Below are 20,704 nucleotides of genomic sequence, written 5' to 3' on the forward strand. Positions count from 1 at the left end.
TTCCTACTTAACAATAACAAATTTCTCAGGGAAGGTGCTGCTCACTTTATGAGACCATTGGGTGTGTTTACCTTTACTGTGGAGATACCCTTGGCTCTGTGGGGAGTCTGAGTACGTGTTGCTGGTTCAGTGTAAAGCAGATGGCTGATGCATTTCATAAAAGGCACTTTAAGTCTACTCTATAATTTGAGGGTCTACACCATCTGGTAAGCAGTTTGAGGGTGTCATTGTGGTGTCATGTGCTTTCTTCTGTACTGAAGCCGGTTTTTGGGATTCCTCTCTATAAATACCAGTATTTTGATGGACTCTTTCTAAAGACTGTTAATAATTTTTATATTTTGCTATTAACGTTTTGAGCGCTGCAACTTGTTATATATATAGATACAGTACTTGCATTCAGCTGCAAGAGGGAATGTTAATGGTCCACTATTGGTTCACATTTGATTTCATAGCATATTTGGCTTGGCCCTTAACACACAGTTAGCATGCTATCATAAAGAGGCTCATATAGGTGTTGCTGGCAAATACAGACTATGAAAAACAGGTATTTAAATGGCCCTTTTTCCTAATGTTTGTGTTTTGACTGGAGTGCTATTAGAAAGAAATGACAGCAGAGAAAGGGAAACGGTTTGTGTGACAAATAATGAGCTGGGCAAGCCTAACTAGCTAACTTTTGCCATTGTCTCTTTGGGGTGGTCATCAGGTGTATGCAGTAGGCATAGCCCCATGTTGGGCACCAAAAGTATAGTAGGGTGAGAGTCGCGTGGTGGTCATTATGTCCTTCATGTTTCCATCCTTATTGGGCTCCCAGCAAGGGTCCCATTAGAGGCCTACCCTGGGGTTGGTTCTTTTGGCTACGCTAGGCACTTTGTAAAGGGTCACTGCCATACACATGGGGTACCTTGGGTTACTTGAGCCACACTCACGGACAGATGACTAACATGAACAATCTCCAGTAAACTGTTTGATGTATTATGCATCACCACAGTTATTGGTGCATTTAGGAGAGACATGCAGAACCAATGCCCTCTCTACCTGTCTAGCATATCGCTGCTACCTCACTCCTGGTAACAGTTAGAAATTGACACAGAGAGTGAGTGTGTTCACTGTGTTCATTTAGAAAAGTAAGGGGACAGCAAATTACCAAATTACATATTTACTAGCCCCTTTCCCCAGCATTCCACCTTGAAACATCCCCTGCAGCAGCTGGGGGGAGGGAAGCCAGCAGTGGGTGGGGGGCAGCCTGGGCAGTAGGGGGAACTGGCACTGCAAGTAATGATTAGGGTTTACAAGAAAAACAGAAATGGAAGGCGCGCACACCTAGTGCATTACCAAAGATAATTTAATAATAAGAAATGTTAATATAAAAGTGGGTACTCACAAAATGCAACTGACAAAAGGCCATAAAAACAGTGCATGGACATGCACAGAACATGGGGTACAGCTAATGCGTTTCGGGGGCACACCCCCTTTCTCAGAGAGCCTGAATTTAAAAAAAAAAAATTTCATTAAAAATGTTGGCGCTGGGGAACCCTGCGCCAAAATTTAGAGGAAAATGGCGTAGGGGTCCCCCCAAAATCCATACCAGACCCTTATAAGAGCACGCAACCTGGCAGGCCGCAGGAAAAGAGGGGGGACAAGAGTGCACCCTCCCCCTCCTGAACTGTACCAGGCCACATGCCTTCATCCCCATGTTGATGGGGACAAGGGCCTTGTCCCCACAACCCTTGCCCGGTGGTTGTGGGGTATGCGGGCACGGGGGCTTATCGGAATCTGGAAGCCCCCTTTAACAAGGGGACCCCCAGATCCCGGCCCCCTACCATTTCACAAAAAAAGTGTCAATAAATGGCCAAAAAAGACAAGAGACAGCTTGGTAAAAGTCCTTTATTAAAGATAGAAAAATAAAAATGTCCAGCAATATCCATTCATCTTCTATCACATCGCCGACGAGCCGAAAAAATAAATGCAACACCTCCGCCTCCATGGGAGGCTCCCACTGAATGATGCTTCCTATTGGTGACAGCTGTTATATAGCTGAGGACGGGGCCACCTTGTGATGTAAACGAGTGACCCTGCCCCCCCTCTGATGCCACAGGGGCTTCCCCATGGCTTCCCCGTGGCGTCAGAGAGGGGCGGGGTCACCCGGTGATGTAAACGGGTGACTCCACCCCCTCTGATGCCACAGGGGCTTCCCCATGGCTTGCCCGTGGCATCAGAGGGGGGTGGGGTCACCCGCTTACGTCACCGGGTGGCCCCGCTCTCACATTTATAACAGCTATCACCAATGGGAAGCGTCATTCGGCGGGAGCCTCCCATGGAGGCGGAGGTGTTGAGGCTTTTTTTTCTTCCTTTTCGGTCCGTCGGGCGGCATGGATTTACATCGCGGGACATTTTTATTTTTTTATTTTTTTACATTTTTATTTAAAATGTTTAATTTTTAATTTTTTAAGAAAGGACTTGTCCCAATCTGTCTCTTGTCTTTTTTACCGTTTCTGACACTTTTTTTGTGAAATGGTAGGGGTACAATGTACCCCGTTACCAATTCACATAGGGGGGGAGGCCGGGATCTGGGGGTCCCCTTGTTAAAGGGGGCTTCCAGATTTCGATAAGCCCCCCGCCCGCATACCCCCACAACCACCGGGCAAGGGTTATGAGGATGAGGCCCTTTTCCCCATCAACATCAAGTTGCTATGTTCCCCTTAATATTCATACCAGAGCCAAAGGGCCTGGTAATGGACTGGGGGGGACCCCACGCCTTTTTTTCAATGAGTTTTATCTCTATTGCCGAGACCTGACAATTTATTATTTATTCTAAATTAATGATTACTGTAAGCATAAGGCAGTCACATGCTAGAAAGAACTATGCGTGGAGCTGATTTCCTAAAACTGGAGAGTGCAAAATCGGGTGCAGCTGTGTATGGTAGCTTCTAACTTCAGTTTGTTCAATTAATCATTGAAAAAAAAAAAACAGGAAGCTGATTGTTTTTTATGCAGAGCTGCATCAGATTTTGCACTCTACAGTTTTAGTAAATCAGCCCCATGTAGTCCATTGGATTAGCTTTACTGAACCTGCAACTGTAAAAATATCAGTGGTAGGAAAGAGTGTATCAGTTGCACAAACCTAGTCAGTCTGTGGTTATCAGATGTACATTAAGGATGTCTGATTTGTTCTCAATGGACTCAGTCTATGAGCTAGTTATCAGGTTCAAGGAACCCTTCATGAATTTTATTTTACAAATGCCAATTCACAGCGTGTCCTCCATTAGCTCACACTCCAATAGAGAGCAGGCTGACCATCGGTCACCTGTGTCAGAGCATTATGGCTGTGAGTCCCATGTATACAAGCCCTTTTTTTATACAAAAAAAAAATCTACATTTGAGAAATGTCTTTTGCATCTGTACAAGTGGAACCTGAACATTCCGTTCTTTTTTTGTTTCTTTTTGGTATTAAATATAATTATGAGGATGTAATACAGTTAAATCTGTGGCCCCGTCACTCCTATGGTTCAGTTATACAAGCTCTACTTGTCAAGACTATTGAAAGGTGCATTATGACTGTAACACTGGGTCACAGTATAATGGATGTCTTTCTTTTTGGTTATGACATTTCCACTTATAATAATTGAAACAAAGAATCTACAGATGATTCCCAGATGCCCTACTGGGGTTTTGTCATCCTCTGGATTGCCAGTTACAGTTTTGGAACAAGAAAAGAATGAACTTTCTGGACCTCATCCTACTGCAGATTGTAAAAGCAAAAGCTTTATATGAATTATCAGTTAAAAGGCTAAAGAGATATATATCAACCCAAAGAAGCTATTTCTCCAAGTTCTCTAAGTTCTGATACATCTGGTTACTGATCAAGAGTTATAACATCAGGTCTAGTTATAAAAAAATACTGAAAGGAGACGGTTTTCCACAGCACTGTACAAAGTACGAACATATAGGAACTATAATGATAACATTTTAACCCTCAAAAATACATGAAAAAGCAGGAGTTAGAACGCAGCCCTACAACCTAAGAGGAGAAAGGGTAGACTTCAAAGGTGAGGGAGACTTGCAGCCGTAGCTGCCGTACAAGAGAAGGAAGTTGTTCAATTCATATTTCTGTGTGATAGATGGTTTTTCAAGGTGTATTAAAAGTATTACTAAAGCCAAAACTTATTTTTTTTCAATTTGGATAGAGTAAGGTAGGGTTGAAACACCTATCTTTTTTTTTTTTTTTTTTTTTGCAATGTGTGTGCCATGAGGTCCCTTCAACTCCTGTCCTGTTGACACAGCAGAACCTGAGAGACAAACTCTACAATGTTGGGGAAATCCATCTTTGATTGTTGTCACCAGAACAGGTGTCCTTATTGAATGATATCAACTCTATTCCTGTTCTGATGGCCAAAATACCTCACCGGCCATAGATGGAGCAATTTTCCTTGCCATACCCACTGGTTGTAACTGTGTGTAGAAATATCTGACATGCTGGTTGTACCCAAGTTGATCGTACAAGCAGCCTACTCGTCCATGGCTTGAATCTTGGCCTGTCCCTGCTGAACCGGCCGAGATTCCAACTGTTAATTGCTGGCTTTAGTCTCAGTGACAGTGGTCACCAGGAAAAATACAGATAGTAAAACGACCTAATGAGGGCACAGTAAGCAATATAAATCTGATAGGGGTTCTAACACCTCATTACTGTATTCAAAATTGGAAAAAAGTAGCTTTAGAATTCATTTTCATACTTTGGGGATGTTGAAAATGTTTACATTCAGTATCAAAAAAGACAGCACTGGAGAAGTTCTGGAGGACAAAAGAGGTGACAAGTGCAAAGAAGTTCAAGAGTTGAGTGGATTGGGATAACTGTATACCAAGCCAGTTCCGGACCTGCCGCCACAGTTTTGCTGCGGCAGGTTGGCTCGGCTGGGCGAAGTGACGTTACCTTACGTCGGGCCCGTGGCCGCCTAGGGGGCGCCAGTGCGCGCCCCCTAGGTGGCTGCGACGATCAGATTTGCTTCAGAACCAATTAGTCTTCAGGCCCAGGCCAATGATTTCTGGCTTGGACCTGGTGATCGGTTTTGGCGAATGAAATCCTTCCCCTGCCTGTGTAAGTGTAAACACAGGTAGGGGAAGTGATGTCATCTACCCTCGTGAAAGTCTTTTCATTCCAGAGAGAGGAGGGAAGACATCTCAGAGTAAGTTGCACCAACTTACTCTGACACAGTACACATAGGCACACATTTTACCCCCCGATCACCTCCGATCCCTCCCCCAGTTAACCCCTTCACTTCCTGTCACTGTGTCACCCAGTGTAGTGTTCATATTTTTCTTTGATCACTGTACTGGTGTAATTTGTGACACTAATCAGCATTAGGGTACTTAGTAGTAGCCCCAAATTGGTCTAGGGACCCCCCTAACCCCCCCTAATAAAGCTTACACCTCTTGATTACCCCCTGTCATCAGTGATCACCATATTAGTGTCAAAGGTGATGCTGGTTAGTTAGTTATTTTTTTATAGCGTCAGAGCACCCGCCGTATATTACCTAATAAAAGGTTTAACCCCCTGATCGCCCGGCAGGTGACATCAGTCAGGAAGTGTATGAAAGAAGTTCTGGACAGCCGCACACCGGGAGAAATTTCAAGTGTCTTTATTGAAGATACTGGATCATGAAGTACACAGGAAACCGCAGCGAAAAAGTACAGGACAACAACTGACGCGTTTCACACTTATACTAAGTGCTTACTCATAGCTGATAAACATGGAAATGAGAACCACTTATATACTTTATACACTGAACCATGTGACCAAGTAGTGATGCAAAAGAACCAAAAACAGCTGAAATCCAACTGTGTAAAAGGTGACATCAGTCACGTTTTAGTGTCAGTTAGGGTCTGCGTTGGCCCAGGTAGTGTCAGATTAGTGCCAGTAGCGCTAACACCCACACACGCACCATACACCTCCCTTAGTAGTATAGTGTCTGAACGGATCGATATCTTTGATCAGATCAGAACTATATTAGCATTCCCAATAGTTTAGGGTTCCCAAAAATGCAGCATTAGTGGGATCAGCCCAGATACCTGCTAGCACCTACATTTAGCCCCTCCATCCAGGCCTGACTGGTGAGTATTTTGCAGCTCTCATTTGTTTTTGAAAATAAAGAAGGAAAATAATTTTTTTTTTCCTAATTTTAAATTTTCAAAACTTTGTGACAAACAGCGAGATCTGCAAAATACTCAACATGCCTCCCAGCAAAAATAGCTTGGGGTGTCTGCTTTGCTAAATGGGGTCAATTGGGGGGGGGGGTGTTCGTGCTATCTGGGCATTTCATGGCCTCTGAAACTGTGATAGGCAGTGAGGAGTGAAATCAAACATTTATGCCTTTAGAAATCCTGAAGGTGGTGATTGGTTTTCGGGGTCCTGTACATGGTTAGACTGCCAAAAAGTCCCACACATGTGGTATCCCCATACTCAGGAGAAGCAACAGAATGTATTTGTGGTGTAATTCCACATATAACCATGCCATGTTTGAACAATATATCATTTAGTGACAACTTTGTGTAAAAAAAAAAAAATTCCCGAAACTTGTGCCAAAATATAAAATATTCCATGAGCTCAACATGCTCAGGAAGTGTCTTCTTTCCAAAATGGGGACATTTGGGAGGGGTTTGTGCTATCTTGACATTTCATGGCCTCCGAAACTGTGATAGGTAGTGAGGAAGTGAAATCACCATTTTACGCCCTTAGAAAGCCTGAAGGCGGTGCTTGGTATTCAATCACTTGTGACAAAAAAAAAAATTCAATGGGCTCAACATGCCTCTCAGCAATTTCCTTGGGGTGTCTACTTGCCAAAATGGGGTCATGGGGGGGGGGGGTTCTTTTAGCACCTCAAAAAATGAGATAGGCAGTCATAAACTAAAAGCTGGTAAATTCCTGAAAATGTACCCTAGTTTGTAGACGCTATAACTTTTGCGCAAACCAATAAATATACGCTTATTGACATTTTTTTTTTTACCAAAGACATGTGGCTGAATACATTTTGGCCTAACTGTATGACAAAAATTGAGTTTATTGGATTTTTTTGTAATAAAAAGTAGAAAATATCATTTTTTTTCAAAATTTCAGGTCTTTTTACGTTTATATCGCAAAGAATAAAAATCGCAGAGGCAATCAAATACCATCAAAAGAAATCTCTATTTGTGGGAAAAAAAGAATGCAAATTTTGTTTGGGTACAACATTGCATGACTGCGCAATTACCAGTTAAAGCAGCGCAGTGCCAAATTGTAAAAAGTGCTCTGGTCATTGAGCTTCCAAATCTTCCGGGGCTGAAGTGGCTAGAAGAAGATATGATATACTAGATTGCTAAAGAGTATGACCTATAAACCAGCTTAAATTCATGTATGGTATATAGGTTTTTACGTTTTAGAGGATTTTTTAAAACAAAAATTATTGTACTTATTTAAGTGTTAAATTAACTTAAACATATTTATGTTTCATCTGGGGTGGACAAATTAATATTGAATTTAGGAACCAGTTTGTTCAATCCAGAAGCTAGCAGGATTTTTTTCAGAGCCAGCTCCACAACAACTAGAAAAAACCTCAAAAGTTAGTTGCTAGCTGTAATTTTTAAGGGACATTGGTCAACCTGGTTCCTGAGATTTGTCAAGCCCTTTGTTACATATTATTTATACCTGATATACTGTATATATCAGTGTGCATGTCTGATACTAAAATACTTCTGAAAAAATTTTCCATTCTTGTCTGCTAGATGGCACTGTTCCCTATAGTTCCATAAAGCTGACATGCCCTTCCAATGGCAGGAGATGAATAGAAGCTTTTCCATTAATGACACATTTTTTTCAGGTCAATGTCACTACAAATCACGGTCTATAGGTAGATCTTTCCACTTACCGGTTTGACATTAAATGCAAGTAGAACATACTTCATATCTGGAGATACTTCATATTTGCTGACCCTGAACGTATCCTAAAAAAAAAAAAAAGATAGTTTGTAAGACACTTGTTTACATAATCTATTTAGTTTGTGTATTAATCAGTGTAGTATACAGAAGAAGGATTCACTCATACACATAGCTCCCAGCTGTCCCTGATTTGGAACTAAATCTTTCGGTTGCTCCTCTTTTTGTCTGATGGACTAAAATAATGGAAAAGTAGAAGTGAAAAAACGTTTATGGATGTGTATTATTGTTTTTTTTTTTTAACATATTACTATGTGGTTTGCATAACTAGGGGCATGCCGGGGCTGTGTTCTTTGCCTACATCGTTTGTACTAAAAGGTGTCCCTCTTTCTAATCTCAGAATATTGGGAGATATGCATACAGGTGAACAGGATTGGTGGTCACCACAGTCCCTATTTAGAAGGGTAAAAAACTATTTGTAACCCCAGTAATCTATAATAATCTTTTAGGGCCAATTTACATCTATGCGGCAGCATAACATGCATTGACGTATTGCTTAGCAGTCACTGTAGTAGTCTACTACAGTGATTTTCAGCTTCCACTGTAGTAGTGAGACAACTACAGTGATTGTCAGCTTCCACTGTATTAGTGAGATTACTACAATGATTGTCAGCTTTCACAGTGTTCGCTCAGGTATGGTCTGGCCCATGTAACTATGCAATAAAATTCAAACCTAAACTTTTTTCTTTTTTTTTAAAACAGAAAACATTTTATTAAAGTTTGTCAAGCAAAAAAAGACAGAGTTCATGGTAGTACAGCAGGTACAAAGTAAATGGATACAGTATAAAAGTATGCAGGATGATAACAAGTTCTAAGCGGTAAATCTAAACTCACAAATGAAAAAAACACAACATAGTGGACAATTCTCATTTCAGGACATTATCATTCAAATTACACTAAAATATGAAGGCAAGTGTACTAACAACCAATGCTTAGGGCTGATTCAAACCAAAGCAATACAGAAGGAAGGAAAAGAGGGGAAGGGTGGGAAAGAAGAGGATAGGGGCTTAGGATGAAGGGGGAGGGGGATAGGATGAAAGGGTTTAAAGCGGGGATCAGCAACCAGTAGATCGCGGCCAGGTGGCTGGTAGATCATGGTGTGGGCTTGCTGACCCACCATCCCAGAGCATCAAACAGAGTGCAATGCAGAGGGACTACTTGTAAAGTTGGAGCTGTAGTAGGGAGCAAGAGTGGCATAAGCCGATGCCTCCTCTGTAGTACTGGCTCCTGTCCCATGTGTAGTGATACCAGCTGCACTCCATCTCTTATCCCAGCTAATTTATGGTCTCCAGAGTGGTGCCAGCAGCAGGAAAGAAGAGTTCTTCAGGTCAGTGTGAAGCAATACTCTGCAACCTTGTGCAGTACAGCCAACAAGGCTTTAATGCAGGTAGCATGTGTTTAAATATAAATCTCTGTGCTTGTCTAGAATGATAAAACAGCTGCTACTCAAGACTAGGAATGGAGTCAAAAATAAAGCTAATATATATGGTGCTCTATTCCTGTGAAAATTGACTTAATATAAAAGTAAATGCTATAACATGACTGTGCATATACAACAATAATACTGAATAGGGATTTTCAGTTCACAGCTGAACATGCAAAACATTCGGCAGAACACACGAACACTAGTCTATGGGACATGAGCATGAATAATCAAAAGTCAGAGGGGTCCAGGGTCACCCGTTTATGTCACCGGTTGGCCCTGCCCCCTCGGAAGCCCCCGTGGTGTCAGAGGGGGCAGGGTCATCCGGTTATGTCACCGGGTGGCCCCGCTCTCAGTTATATAAGAACTGTCAAAGAGAAGACGCATCACTCGGTGGAGGCGGATCGGTTGCGGCTTTTTTTTTCTTTTTTGGTCCGTCGGGCGGCGTGAACTTACATCGTGGGACATATTTATTTTTTAATTTTTTAATAAAGGATTTGTCCCAAGCTGGCTCTTGTCTTTTTTTTACCATTTTGACACTTTTTTTGTGAAATGGTGGGGTACTTCGAACACCATTACCAATTTACACAGGGGGGGAAGCCCGGATCTGGAGGTCCCCTTATTAAAGGGGGCTTCCAGATTCCGATAAGCCCCCCGTCCGCAGACACCCACAACCACCGGGCAAGAGTTGTGGGTATGAGGCCCTCGTCCCCATCAACGTGTGGACAAGGTGCTTTGGGGGGACTACCCCAAAGCACCCTCCCCATGTTGAGGGCATGTGGCCTCGTACAGTTCAGGAGGGGGGGCTCTCTCATCCCCCCTCTTTTCCTGCGGCCTGCCAGGTTGCGTGCACAGATAAGGGTCTGGTATGGATTTTGGGGGGACCCCTACTCCATTTTTTTAATTTTGGTGCAGGGTTCCCCTTAAAATCCATACCGGACCTGAAGGGTCTGGTATGGATTTTGGGGGGACCCCTACACCATGTTTTTTAAATTTGGTGCAGGGTTTCCCTTAAAATCCATACCAGACCTGAAGGGCAGTCAGTCAATATTGTGTTGGACATTTGTTTTCTACTAATCTGCTTGTACCTTCAGTGCATTGCTGCATCCACTTGTAAAAACGTATTTCAAATGCCAATACAGTGTTCACCGAGTCTTTACATAGTTACATAGTAGGTGAGATTGAAAAAAGTCCATCAAGTCCAACCTATGAGTGTGATCATATGTCAGTACTACATTGTATATCCCTGTATGTTGCAGTCGTTCAGGTGCTTATCTAATAGTTTTTTTAAACTATCGATGCTCCCCACTGAAACCACTGCCTGTGGAAGGGAATTCCTTATCCTTGCTGCTCTTACAGTAAAGAACCCTTTACGCAGTTTAAGGGTAAGCCTCTTTTCTTCTAATTCGAATGAGTGGCCTTGTATCTTATTAAACTCCTTTCCGTGGAAAAGTTTTATCCCTATTGTGTGGTCACCAGTATGATATTTGTAAATTGAAATCATATCCCCTCTCAAGTGTCTCTTCTCCAGAGAGAATAAGTTCAGTGCTCGCTTTCTTCATAACTAATATCCTCCAGTCCCTTTATTAGTTTTGTTGCCCTTCTCTGTACCTGCTCCATTCCCAGTACATCCTTCCCGAGGACTGGGGCCCAGAACTGGACAGCATACTCCAGGTGAGTCTTGTAGAGTGGGAGAATTATCGCTTTATCTCTTGAGTTAATCCCCTCTAATGCATGCCAATATTCTGTATGCTTTATTAGCATGCCATTGCTGAGCCTATCATCTACTAGGACCCTCAGGCGTTTTTCCATCCTTGATTCCCCCAGATCTTCTCCCCCCAGTGAGTAGATTGCATTCATATTTTTGCCACCCAAATGCATTATTTAAAATTTTTCCACATTAAACCTCATTTGCCATGTAGTTGCCCACCCCATTAATTTGTTCAGATCTTCTTGAAAGGTTTCCACTTCCCACGGAGAAATTATTGCCCTGCTTAGCTTAGTATCGTCCACAAATACAGATATTGAACTGTTCACCCCATCCTTCAGGTCGTTTATGAATAAATTAAATAGGATCAGTCCCAGCACAGAACCCTGGGGGACCCCACATTCCACCCCAAACCATTCCGAGTACTCCCCATTTATCACCACCCTCTGAACTCGCCCTTGTAGCCAGTTTTTAATCCATGTACTAACCCCATGGTCCATGCAAATGGACCTTACTTTGTACAGTAAACATTTATGGGGAACTGTGTCAAATGCGTTTGCAAAATCCAGATACACCACGTCTACGGCTTTCCTTTATCTAGATGGCAGCTCACCTCCTCATAGAAGGTTAATAGATTGGTTTGGCAAGAATGATTCTTCATGAATCAATGCAGATTACTGCTAATGATACCATTTTTCATGACTAAAATCTTGTATATAGTCCCTTATCATCCCCTCCAAGAGCTTGCATACTATTGATGTTATGCTAACTGGTCTGTAATTCCAAGGGATATATTTGGCCCTTTTTTAAATATTGGTGCTACATTGGATTTTCTCTAATCAGCTGGTACCATTCCAGTCAGTAGACTGTCAGTAAAAATTTGAAACAATGGTCTGGCAATTACTTGACTGAGTTCCCTAAGGAGGCAAGCCATCTGATCCTGGTGACTTATTAATGTTAAGTTAAGTCTATTTCTATTTCTGTCCTCTGTTAGCCATGAGTAGGGATGAGCCGAACACCCCCTGGTTCGGTTCGCACCAGAACCCGCGAACGGACCGAAAGTTCGCACGAACGTTAGAACCCCATTGACGTCTATGGGACTCGAACGTTCGAAATCAAAAGTGCTCATTTTAAAGGCTAATTTGCATGGTATTGTCCTAAAAAGGGTTTGGGGACCCGGGTCCTACCCCAGGGGACATGTATCAATGCAAAAAAAACTTTTAAAAACGGCCGTTTTTTCGGGAGCAGTGATTTTAATGATGCTTAAAGTAAAAAAAAAAAAAGTGAAATATTCCTTTAAATATCGTACCTGGGGGGTGTCTATAGTATGCCTGTAAAGTGACGCGTGTTTCCCATGTTTAGAACAGTCCCTGCACCAAATGTCATTTTTAAAGGAAAAAATCTCATTTAAAACTGCTTGCGGGTTTAATGTCATGTCGGGTCATGGCAATATGGATGAAAATCAGTGAGACAAACGGCATGGGTACCCCCCAGTCCATTACCAGTCCCTTTGGGTCTTGTATGGATATTAAGGGGAACCCCGCACCCAAATTAAAATAAGGAAAGGTGTGGGGCCACCAGACCCTATATACTCTGAACAGCAGTATACAGGCGGTGCAAACAAGACAGGGACTGTAGGTTTGTTGTTAAGTAGAATCTGTTTGTAATTTTGAACATTTTTAACGTGTTTAGCTCCAGCCAAAAAATCTTTTCTAAGCTTTTTGGAAAACATAGGGAAGGGTTATCACCCCTGTGACATTTGTTTTGCTGTCTTTCCTCCTCTTCAGAAGATTTCACCTCACTTTTTTGTCCCAATGAAAAATGTTTTTTGAAAATTTGGGTTTTTTTGTGGAACAAGGATTGGAAAGCATCAGTGGAAAGGAGAACTTGTTTTCCCATATTAACTCTTACAGGAGAGAATTTCCCTTCCTAGGGGTAGATTTCATCTCACTTCCTGTTGTCTCCTTCCGTTTGCAAGTAGGAGTCGTTTGTAAGTTAGATGTTTGAAAGTAGGGTCCTGCCCTATATACTCAGCAGAAATTTGGGCCTTAGGTGTTGCTGTGGCCACAACACTGTAAGCCCTCACAGGGCCCTGCTGTGAAATATTAGATCAAGAATTGTAATTACATGCCCCTGTTGAACAGGAGCTGAAAAATTAGGCCTTAGGCACTGGTGCTGGTGCCACAACACTGCAACCCCTCACAGACACTCTAGTTGGAACGCAGGAACGAGCCCTGCTGCAAATTATTGCTTCAAAAATTGTAATTACACGCCCCTGTTAGACAGGGGCAGAAAAATTGGGCCTTAGGCACTGGTGCTGGTGCCACAACACTGCAACCCCTCACAGACACTCTAGTTGGAACGCAGGAACGAGCCCTGCTGCAAAGTATTGCATCAAAAATTGTAATTACACGCCCCTGTTAGACAGGGGCAGAAAAATTGGGCCTTAGGCACTGGTGCTGGTGCCACAACACTGCAACCCCTCACAGACACTCTAGTTGGAACGCAGGAACGAGCCCTGCTGCAAAGTATTGCATCAAAAATTGTAATTACACGCCCCTGTTAGACAGGGGCAGAAAAATTGGGCCCTAGGCACTGGTGCTGGTGCCACAACACTGCAACCCCTCACAGACACTCTAGTTGGAATGCAGGAACGAGCCCTGCTGCAAAGTATTACATCAAAAATTGTAATTACACGCCCCTGTTAAACAGGGGCTGAAAAATTGTGCCTTAGGCACTGGTGGTGGCGCCCAGAACCAAAAATGTTCTTACAAGCTATCAGCGTGATGATTGAGGAGGAAGAGGATAATTACTCAGGGATAGTCACTCAGCATCAGCATAGGCAGTCTTTGAAGGGATCTGAGATTTCAAAAAAAATTATTCGGTTACATCAGCATCAGGTGCTTGGTAGCTGGTGGTGATCCAAGACTCATTCATTTTTATGAAGGTCAGCCGATCGACCGAGTCGGTGGACAGACGCACCCTGTGATCGGTTACCACGCCTCCAGCAGCACTGAATGTGCGTTCCGAAAGAACGCTGGATGCAGGACAGGCCAGTAGCTCAATTGCATACTGTGCAAGCTCTGGCCAGTGATCCATCCTCAAGACCCAGTAACCCAGAGGATTTTCGGTGGGAAAGGTGTCCAAGTCTGATCTTGCCCCTAGGTATTCCTGCACCATGTAAAACAGACGCTGGCGATGGTTGCTGGAACCGATCATACCTTGGGGCTGCGGACCAAAAAATTGTCTGAACGCATCGGTCAGACGGCCACCTTCTCCACCGCTCCTTCTTTGACTGACCGAAGCCTCAGCAACACGTTGTCCAGAAACAGGAGTTTGTAACCTCCCAGTCTCTGGGAACGCGTTGCACAGACCTTTCTGCAAGGCCTCCCGAAGATGTTTCATCCTCTGCTCCCTCTGCGATGGCAAGATAAGGTCCGCAACCTTACCCTTGTAACGTTGATCAAGGAGGGTTGCCAGCCAGTATTGGTCCTTCTCCTTGATACCACGAATACGAGGATCCTTACGCAGGCTTTGCAGGATCAGGGAGGCCATGCAGCGTAGGTTTGCTGAGGCATTCGGTCCGGAGTCCTCTGGGTCACTAAGAACGACATGGTCCGCAGCCACCTCCTCCCAGCCACGTACAAGTCCATGTGTTTCTTGGGACTGATCCCTTAAAGACTGCTGCTGATGCTGAGTGCCAGGCTCCACCTCCATACTGACACAATCTTCCTCCTCCTCCTCTTCCTCCTCGTCCTCTTCCTGTGTGATCGGCGGGCACGCAGGAACACTGTCTGGATAAAGGGGGCCTTGAGAGCTAAGGAAGTCCTCCTCTTCCTGCCTCTGTTCTGCCTCAAGTGCCCTGTCCATTATTCCACGCAGCGTGTGCTCCAACAGGTGGACAAGGGGGACAGTGTCACTGATGCATGCACTGTCACTGCTCACCATCCTCGTGGCCTCCTCGAATGGTGACAGGACAGTGCATGCATCCCTGATAATGGCCCACTGGCGTGGGGAAAAAAAAACCAAGCTCCCCTGACCCTGTCCTGGTGCCATAGTCGCACAATTACTCATTGATGGCCCTCTGCTGCGTGTGCAGCCGCTGCAGCATGGCCAACGTTGAGTTCCACCTGGTGGGCATGTCACAGATTAGGCGGTTCTTGGGCAGGTTAAACTCCTTTTGGAGGTCCGTCAGCCGAGCACTGGCATTATATGACCGGCGGAAATGCACACAGACTTTCCTGGCCTGCCTCAGGACATCCTGTAAGCCCGGGTACCTGCCCAAGAACCGCTGCACCACCAAGTTAAGGACGTGAGCCAAACAGGGCACATGGGTCATTTGTCCCTGTCGGAGGGCAGAGAGGAGGTTGGTGCCATTGTCGCAAACCACCATTCCTGCCTTAAGTTGGCGTGGCGTCAACCACCTCTGAACCTGCCCCTGCAGAGCTGACAGAACCTCTGCCCCAGTGTGGCTCCTGTCCCCCAAGCACACCAGCTCAAGCACCGCATGGCATCTTTTGGCCTGCGTACTTGCGTAGCCCCTTGAACGCCTACGGAGCACCGCTGGTTCCGAGGAAGAGGCCATGGAGGAAGAAGAAGAGGAGGGGGTGGAGGAGAGAGGTGTGTCACAATCAGCATTTTGGAGGCGTGGTGGCGGAACAACCTCCAACACTACTGCACCTTGTCCTGCATCCTTCCCAGCTGCCAGCAGAGTCACCCAATGCGCCGTGAAACTTAGGTAACGTCCCTGTCCATGCCTGCTGGACCATGAGTCAGCGGTAATATGCACCTTACCGCTGACCGCCCTGTCCAGCGAGGCATGGACATTGCCTTCCACATGCCGGTAGAGAGCCGGAATCGCCTTCCGTGAGAAAAAGTGGCGTTTGGGTACCTGCCACTGAGGAACCGCACATTCCACAAACTCACGGAAGGGGGCAGAGTCTACCAACTGAAAAGGCAGCAGTTGAAGTGCTAGCAATTTTGCCAAGCTAGCATTCAACCGCTGGGCATGTGGATGGCTGGGAGCAAACTTCTTTCGGCGGTGCAGCAGCTGGGGCAGGGAAATTTGCCTGGTACAATCTGACGTCGGTGTACCAAAAGCAGATTGCCCACAAGTACTTGGCTGTGACACACCTAATTCTACACCTTCATTCCTCTCACTGCAGGTCTCAGAGAGGACTGAAGGTCTAGTGGGGTTGGAAATCTCAGCTGATGAGGAGCAAGGAGAGATCCTCTTTGTTCTTTGGTGTGGGTCTTTTAGATACGCTTGCCAACGAACTGCATGGCAGGTTAACATATGTCTGGTCAAGCATGTGGTACCCAAGCGGGAGATATTTTGGCCACGCGAGATACGCTTGAGACATATGTTGCAAATAGCAGCGGTGCGATCTGATGCACTCGTCTCAAAAAAGGCCCACACCAAAGAACTTTTTGAATAACGCGCAGAGACTGCAGCGCCCTGCACATGTGGAGCTTTGGGGTGTGATGCAGTCAATGTGCTGCCCTTAGGCTGGCCCCTGGAGGGCATCCTGCCTCGTTGGTGATGTGCTGCCGCCTCCTCCTCCTCCTCCTCTCTCCTATCAGGCACCCACGTTGAGTCAGTGACCTCATCATCCCCTCCCTCCTCATCACTGGAGCAAACCTGGCAGTATGCTGCAGCAGGGGGAGCATGACTGCCAGATTGCTGTCCTTCTTGGGCACCCCCTCTGTCCGCGCTCATGTTACTGCCTTCATCGAGCTCAGTATCGTCATCAGAGCCTTCCAAACGCTGGGCATCCTCCTGGAGCATGTACCCAACACTGTGGTCAAACAGTTCGAGGGAATCCTCATGAGGACATGGTGGAGCTAGGGAAGGAGTCACTGATGACATTGAGCTGAGGGAAGAGGCCGCTGCTTTGCCAGACAAAGCACCCTGGGCATGGGTGAGAGAGGATGAGGAGGATGAGGACGGCTTGGTCATCCACTCGACCAAGTCTTCCGCATGTTGCGGCTCAACATGGCCAGCTGCCGAAAAAAAGGCCAAGCGTGTCCCATGGCCACGTGCTGATGAGGATGCACCGTCTCCACGACCAGCACTAGACACAGAGCCTGCTTGCCCTCTCTTATTGGCTTGTGACTGTCTGCCTCTCCTTCTTGGCCTTCCAGACATACTAATGGCCTGTAGCTGCACTAAGCTGGGATAGAACACCTGTAATTTTCTTCAAGTAGCTTTATATACTGTAACCAGACAAGCCTGCCTGTCAGTAGGAAGATAACAGGAACGGATCTAGCTGAACACTGTGAGCAGGACGCACTGTACTAAATGTAAATAGTCTAGCTGCCTGACCGTGGTACTAATAGGATCAAATAGAACACCTGTAATTTTCTTCAGGTAGCTTTATATACTGTAACCAGACAAGCCTGCCTGTCAGTAGGAAGATAACAGGAACGGATCTAGCTGTACACTGTGAGCAGGACGCACTGTACTAAATGTAAATAGTCTAGCTGCCTGACCGTGGTACTAATAGGATCAAATAGAACACCTGTAATTTTCTTCAGGTAGCTTTATATACTGTAACCAGACAAGCCTGCCTGTCAGTAGGAAGATAACAGGAACGGATCTAGCTGAACACTGTGAGCAGGACGCACTGTACTAAATGTAAATAGTCTAGCTGCCTGACCGTGGTACTAATAGGATCAAATAGAACACCTGTAATTTTCTTCAGGTAGCTTTATATACTGTAACCAGACAAGCCTGCCGGTCAGTAGGAATTTAACAGGAACGGATCTAGCTGAACACTGTGAGCAGGACGCACTGCACTAAATGTAAATAGCAGGAACGGATCTAGCTGAACACTGTGAGCAGGACGCACTGCACTAAATGTAAATAGTCTAGAAGATAACAGGAACGGATCTAGCTGAACACTGTGAGCAGGACGCACTGCACTAAATGTAAATAGTCTAGAAGATAACAGGAACGGATCTAGCTGAACACTGTGAGCAGGACGCACTGCACTAAATGTAAATAGCAGGAACGGATCTAGCTGAACACTGTGAGCAGGACGCACTGCACTAAATGTAAATAGTCTAGAAGATAACAGGAACGGATCTAGCTGAACACTGTGAGCAGGACGCACTGCACTAAATGTAAATAGCAGGAACGGCTCTAGCTGAACACTGTGCGCAGGACGCACTGCACTAAATGTAAATAGCAGGAACGGATCTAGCTGAACACTGTGAGCAGGACGCACTGCACTAAATGTAAATAGCAGGAACGGATCTAGCTGAACTCTGTGAGCAGGACGCACTGCACTAAATGTAAATAGCAGGAACGGATCTAGCTGAACACTGTGAGCAGGACGCACTGCACTAAATGTAAATAGCAGGAACGGATCTAGCTGAACACTGTGAGCAGGACGCACTGCACTAAATGTAAATTGCAGGAACGGATCTAGCTGAACACTGTGAGCAGGACGCACTGCACTAAATGTAAATAGTCTAGAAGATAACAGGAACGGATCTAGCTGAACACTGTGAGCAGGACGCACTGCACTAAATGTAAATAGCAGGAACGGATCTAGCTGAACACTGTGAGCAGGACGCACTGCACTAAATGTAAATAGCAGGAACGGATCTAGCTGAACACTGTGAGCAGGACGCACTGCACTAAATGTAAATAGCAGGAACGGATCTAGCTGAACACTGTGAGCAGGACGCACTGCACTAAATGTAAATAGCAGGAACGGATCTAGCTGAACACTGTGAGCAGGACGCACTGCACTAAATGTAAATAGCAGGAACGGATCTAGCTGAACACTGTGAGCAGGACGCACTGCACTAAATGTAAATTGCAGGAACGGATCTAGCTGAACACTGTGAGCAGGACGCACTGCACTAAATGTAAATAGTCTAGAAGATAACAGGAACGGATCTAGCTGAACACTGTGAGCAGGACGCACTGCACTAAATGTAAATAGCAGGAACGGATCTAGCTGAACACTGTGAGCAGGACGCACTGCACTAAATGTAAATAGCAGGAACGGATCTAGCTGAACACTGTGAGCAGGACGCACTGCACTAAATGTAAATAGCAGGAACGGATCTAGCTGAACACTGTGAGCAGGACGCACTGCACTAAATGTAAATAGCAGGAACGGATCTAGCTGAACACTGTGAGCAGGACGCACTGCACTAAATGTAAATAGCAGGAACGGATCTAGCTGAACACTGTGAGCAGGACGCACTGCACTAAATGTAAATTGCAGGAACGGATCTAGCTGAACACTGTGAGCAGGACGCACTGCACTAAATGTAAATAGTCTAGAAGATAACAGGAACGGATCTAGCTGAACACTGTGAGCAGGACGCACTGCACTAAATGTAAATAGCAGGAACGGATCTAGCTGAACACTGTGAGCAGGACGCACTGCATTAAATGTAAATAGTCTAGATAGAAGATAACAGGAACGGATCTAGCTAAACTGAATACAGTGTATATATATATATGCAACACCTGGGATGCATATATATACACAATACACTGTAAGTGCAGCTAACTGACTGACTGTTCTGCCTAATCTATCTAACTCAAATCAAATGACACTGTCTCTCTCTCTCTCTATCTCTCAGCACACCGGAACACACACTACACAGGGCCGCCGTGCAGGCGGCCTTATATAGTGTGGGGTGTGTACTAAATCCCCTGAGCCATAATTGGCCAAAGCCACCCTGGCTTTGGCCAATTACAGCTCTCTCTACTGACAGCGCTGTGATTGGCCAAGCATGCGGGTCATAGTGCATGCTTGGCCAATCATCAGCCAGCAATGCACTGCGATGCCGCAGTGAATTATGGGCCGTGACGCGCCACACGAATTTAGCGCGAACGGCCCATAACGTTCGCAATTCGGCGAACGATCGAACAGCCGATGTTCGAGTCGAACATGGGTTCGACTCGAACACGAAGCTCATCCCTAGCCATGAGGGTGCTTCCTGAGTTGTGTCATGAGGATAAACACTGCAGTTTTGGTTACTGAAGCCCCCCTATTCCCTCATGAAGACCAAGGAGAAGAATAAATTCAATACCTTTGCCATCCCTCCATCCTTAGTAGCCAGATTCCTTTCATCATTCTTACTGGGGCCAATATGGTCTGCCCTCCCTTTTTTACTGTTTATATACTTAAAGAATTTCTTGGGATTTTTTTTTGCTCTCCTCCACTATGTGCCTATCATGTTCTATCTTAGTCGCCCTAATTGCCCCCTTACATTTCTTGTTGCATTCTTCGTAAAGTCTGAATGCTGATGATGATCCCTCAGCCTTGTATTTCTTGAAGGCCTTCTCCTTTGCTTTTATATGCATTTTTACATTGGAGTTAAGCCATTAAGGACTTTTGTTCGCTCTTTTAAATGTATTTCCCAATGGGATGCACTGGCTATTGCCCTTATTTAATATGCTCTTAAAGCAAACCCATCTCTCCTCCATGTTCTTTGTTCCTAAGATTTTATCCCAATTTATATCTTCTAGCAAGGTAGTTTAGGGAAGTTGCTCTTTTGAAATTCAGTGTCTTTGACTATTTGTGTGATCTATACTGAAGCTAATTGACCTGTGATCGCTGTTTCCTAAATTGCCCCTTATT

The 20,704-nt window shown here is 45.0% G+C and overlaps 1 protein-coding gene across 3 annotated transcripts in view; it reads right to left on the minus strand.

The window, feature by feature from the left end:
* Window positions 1-20,704, minus strand: part of DPP6 (dipeptidyl peptidase like 6) — a 1,451,270-nt gene that overhangs the window by 339,714 nt on the left and 1,090,852 nt on the right. For all 3 annotated transcript variants that reach the window (XM_073629963.1, XM_073629965.1, XM_073629964.1), the window contains exon 5: window positions 7,896-7,970. In XM_073629963.1, the coding sequence (XP_073486064.1) occupies window positions 7,896-7,970 (75 nt within the window). The remainder of the gene's footprint in view (window positions 1-7,895; window positions 7,971-20,704) is intronic.

Source organism: Aquarana catesbeiana, linkage group LG05 (assembly GCF_042186555.1).
Source record: "Aquarana catesbeiana isolate 2022-GZ linkage group LG05, ASM4218655v1, whole genome shotgun sequence".
Lineage (NCBI taxonomy): Eukaryota > Metazoa > Chordata > Amphibia > Anura > Ranidae > Aquarana > Aquarana catesbeiana.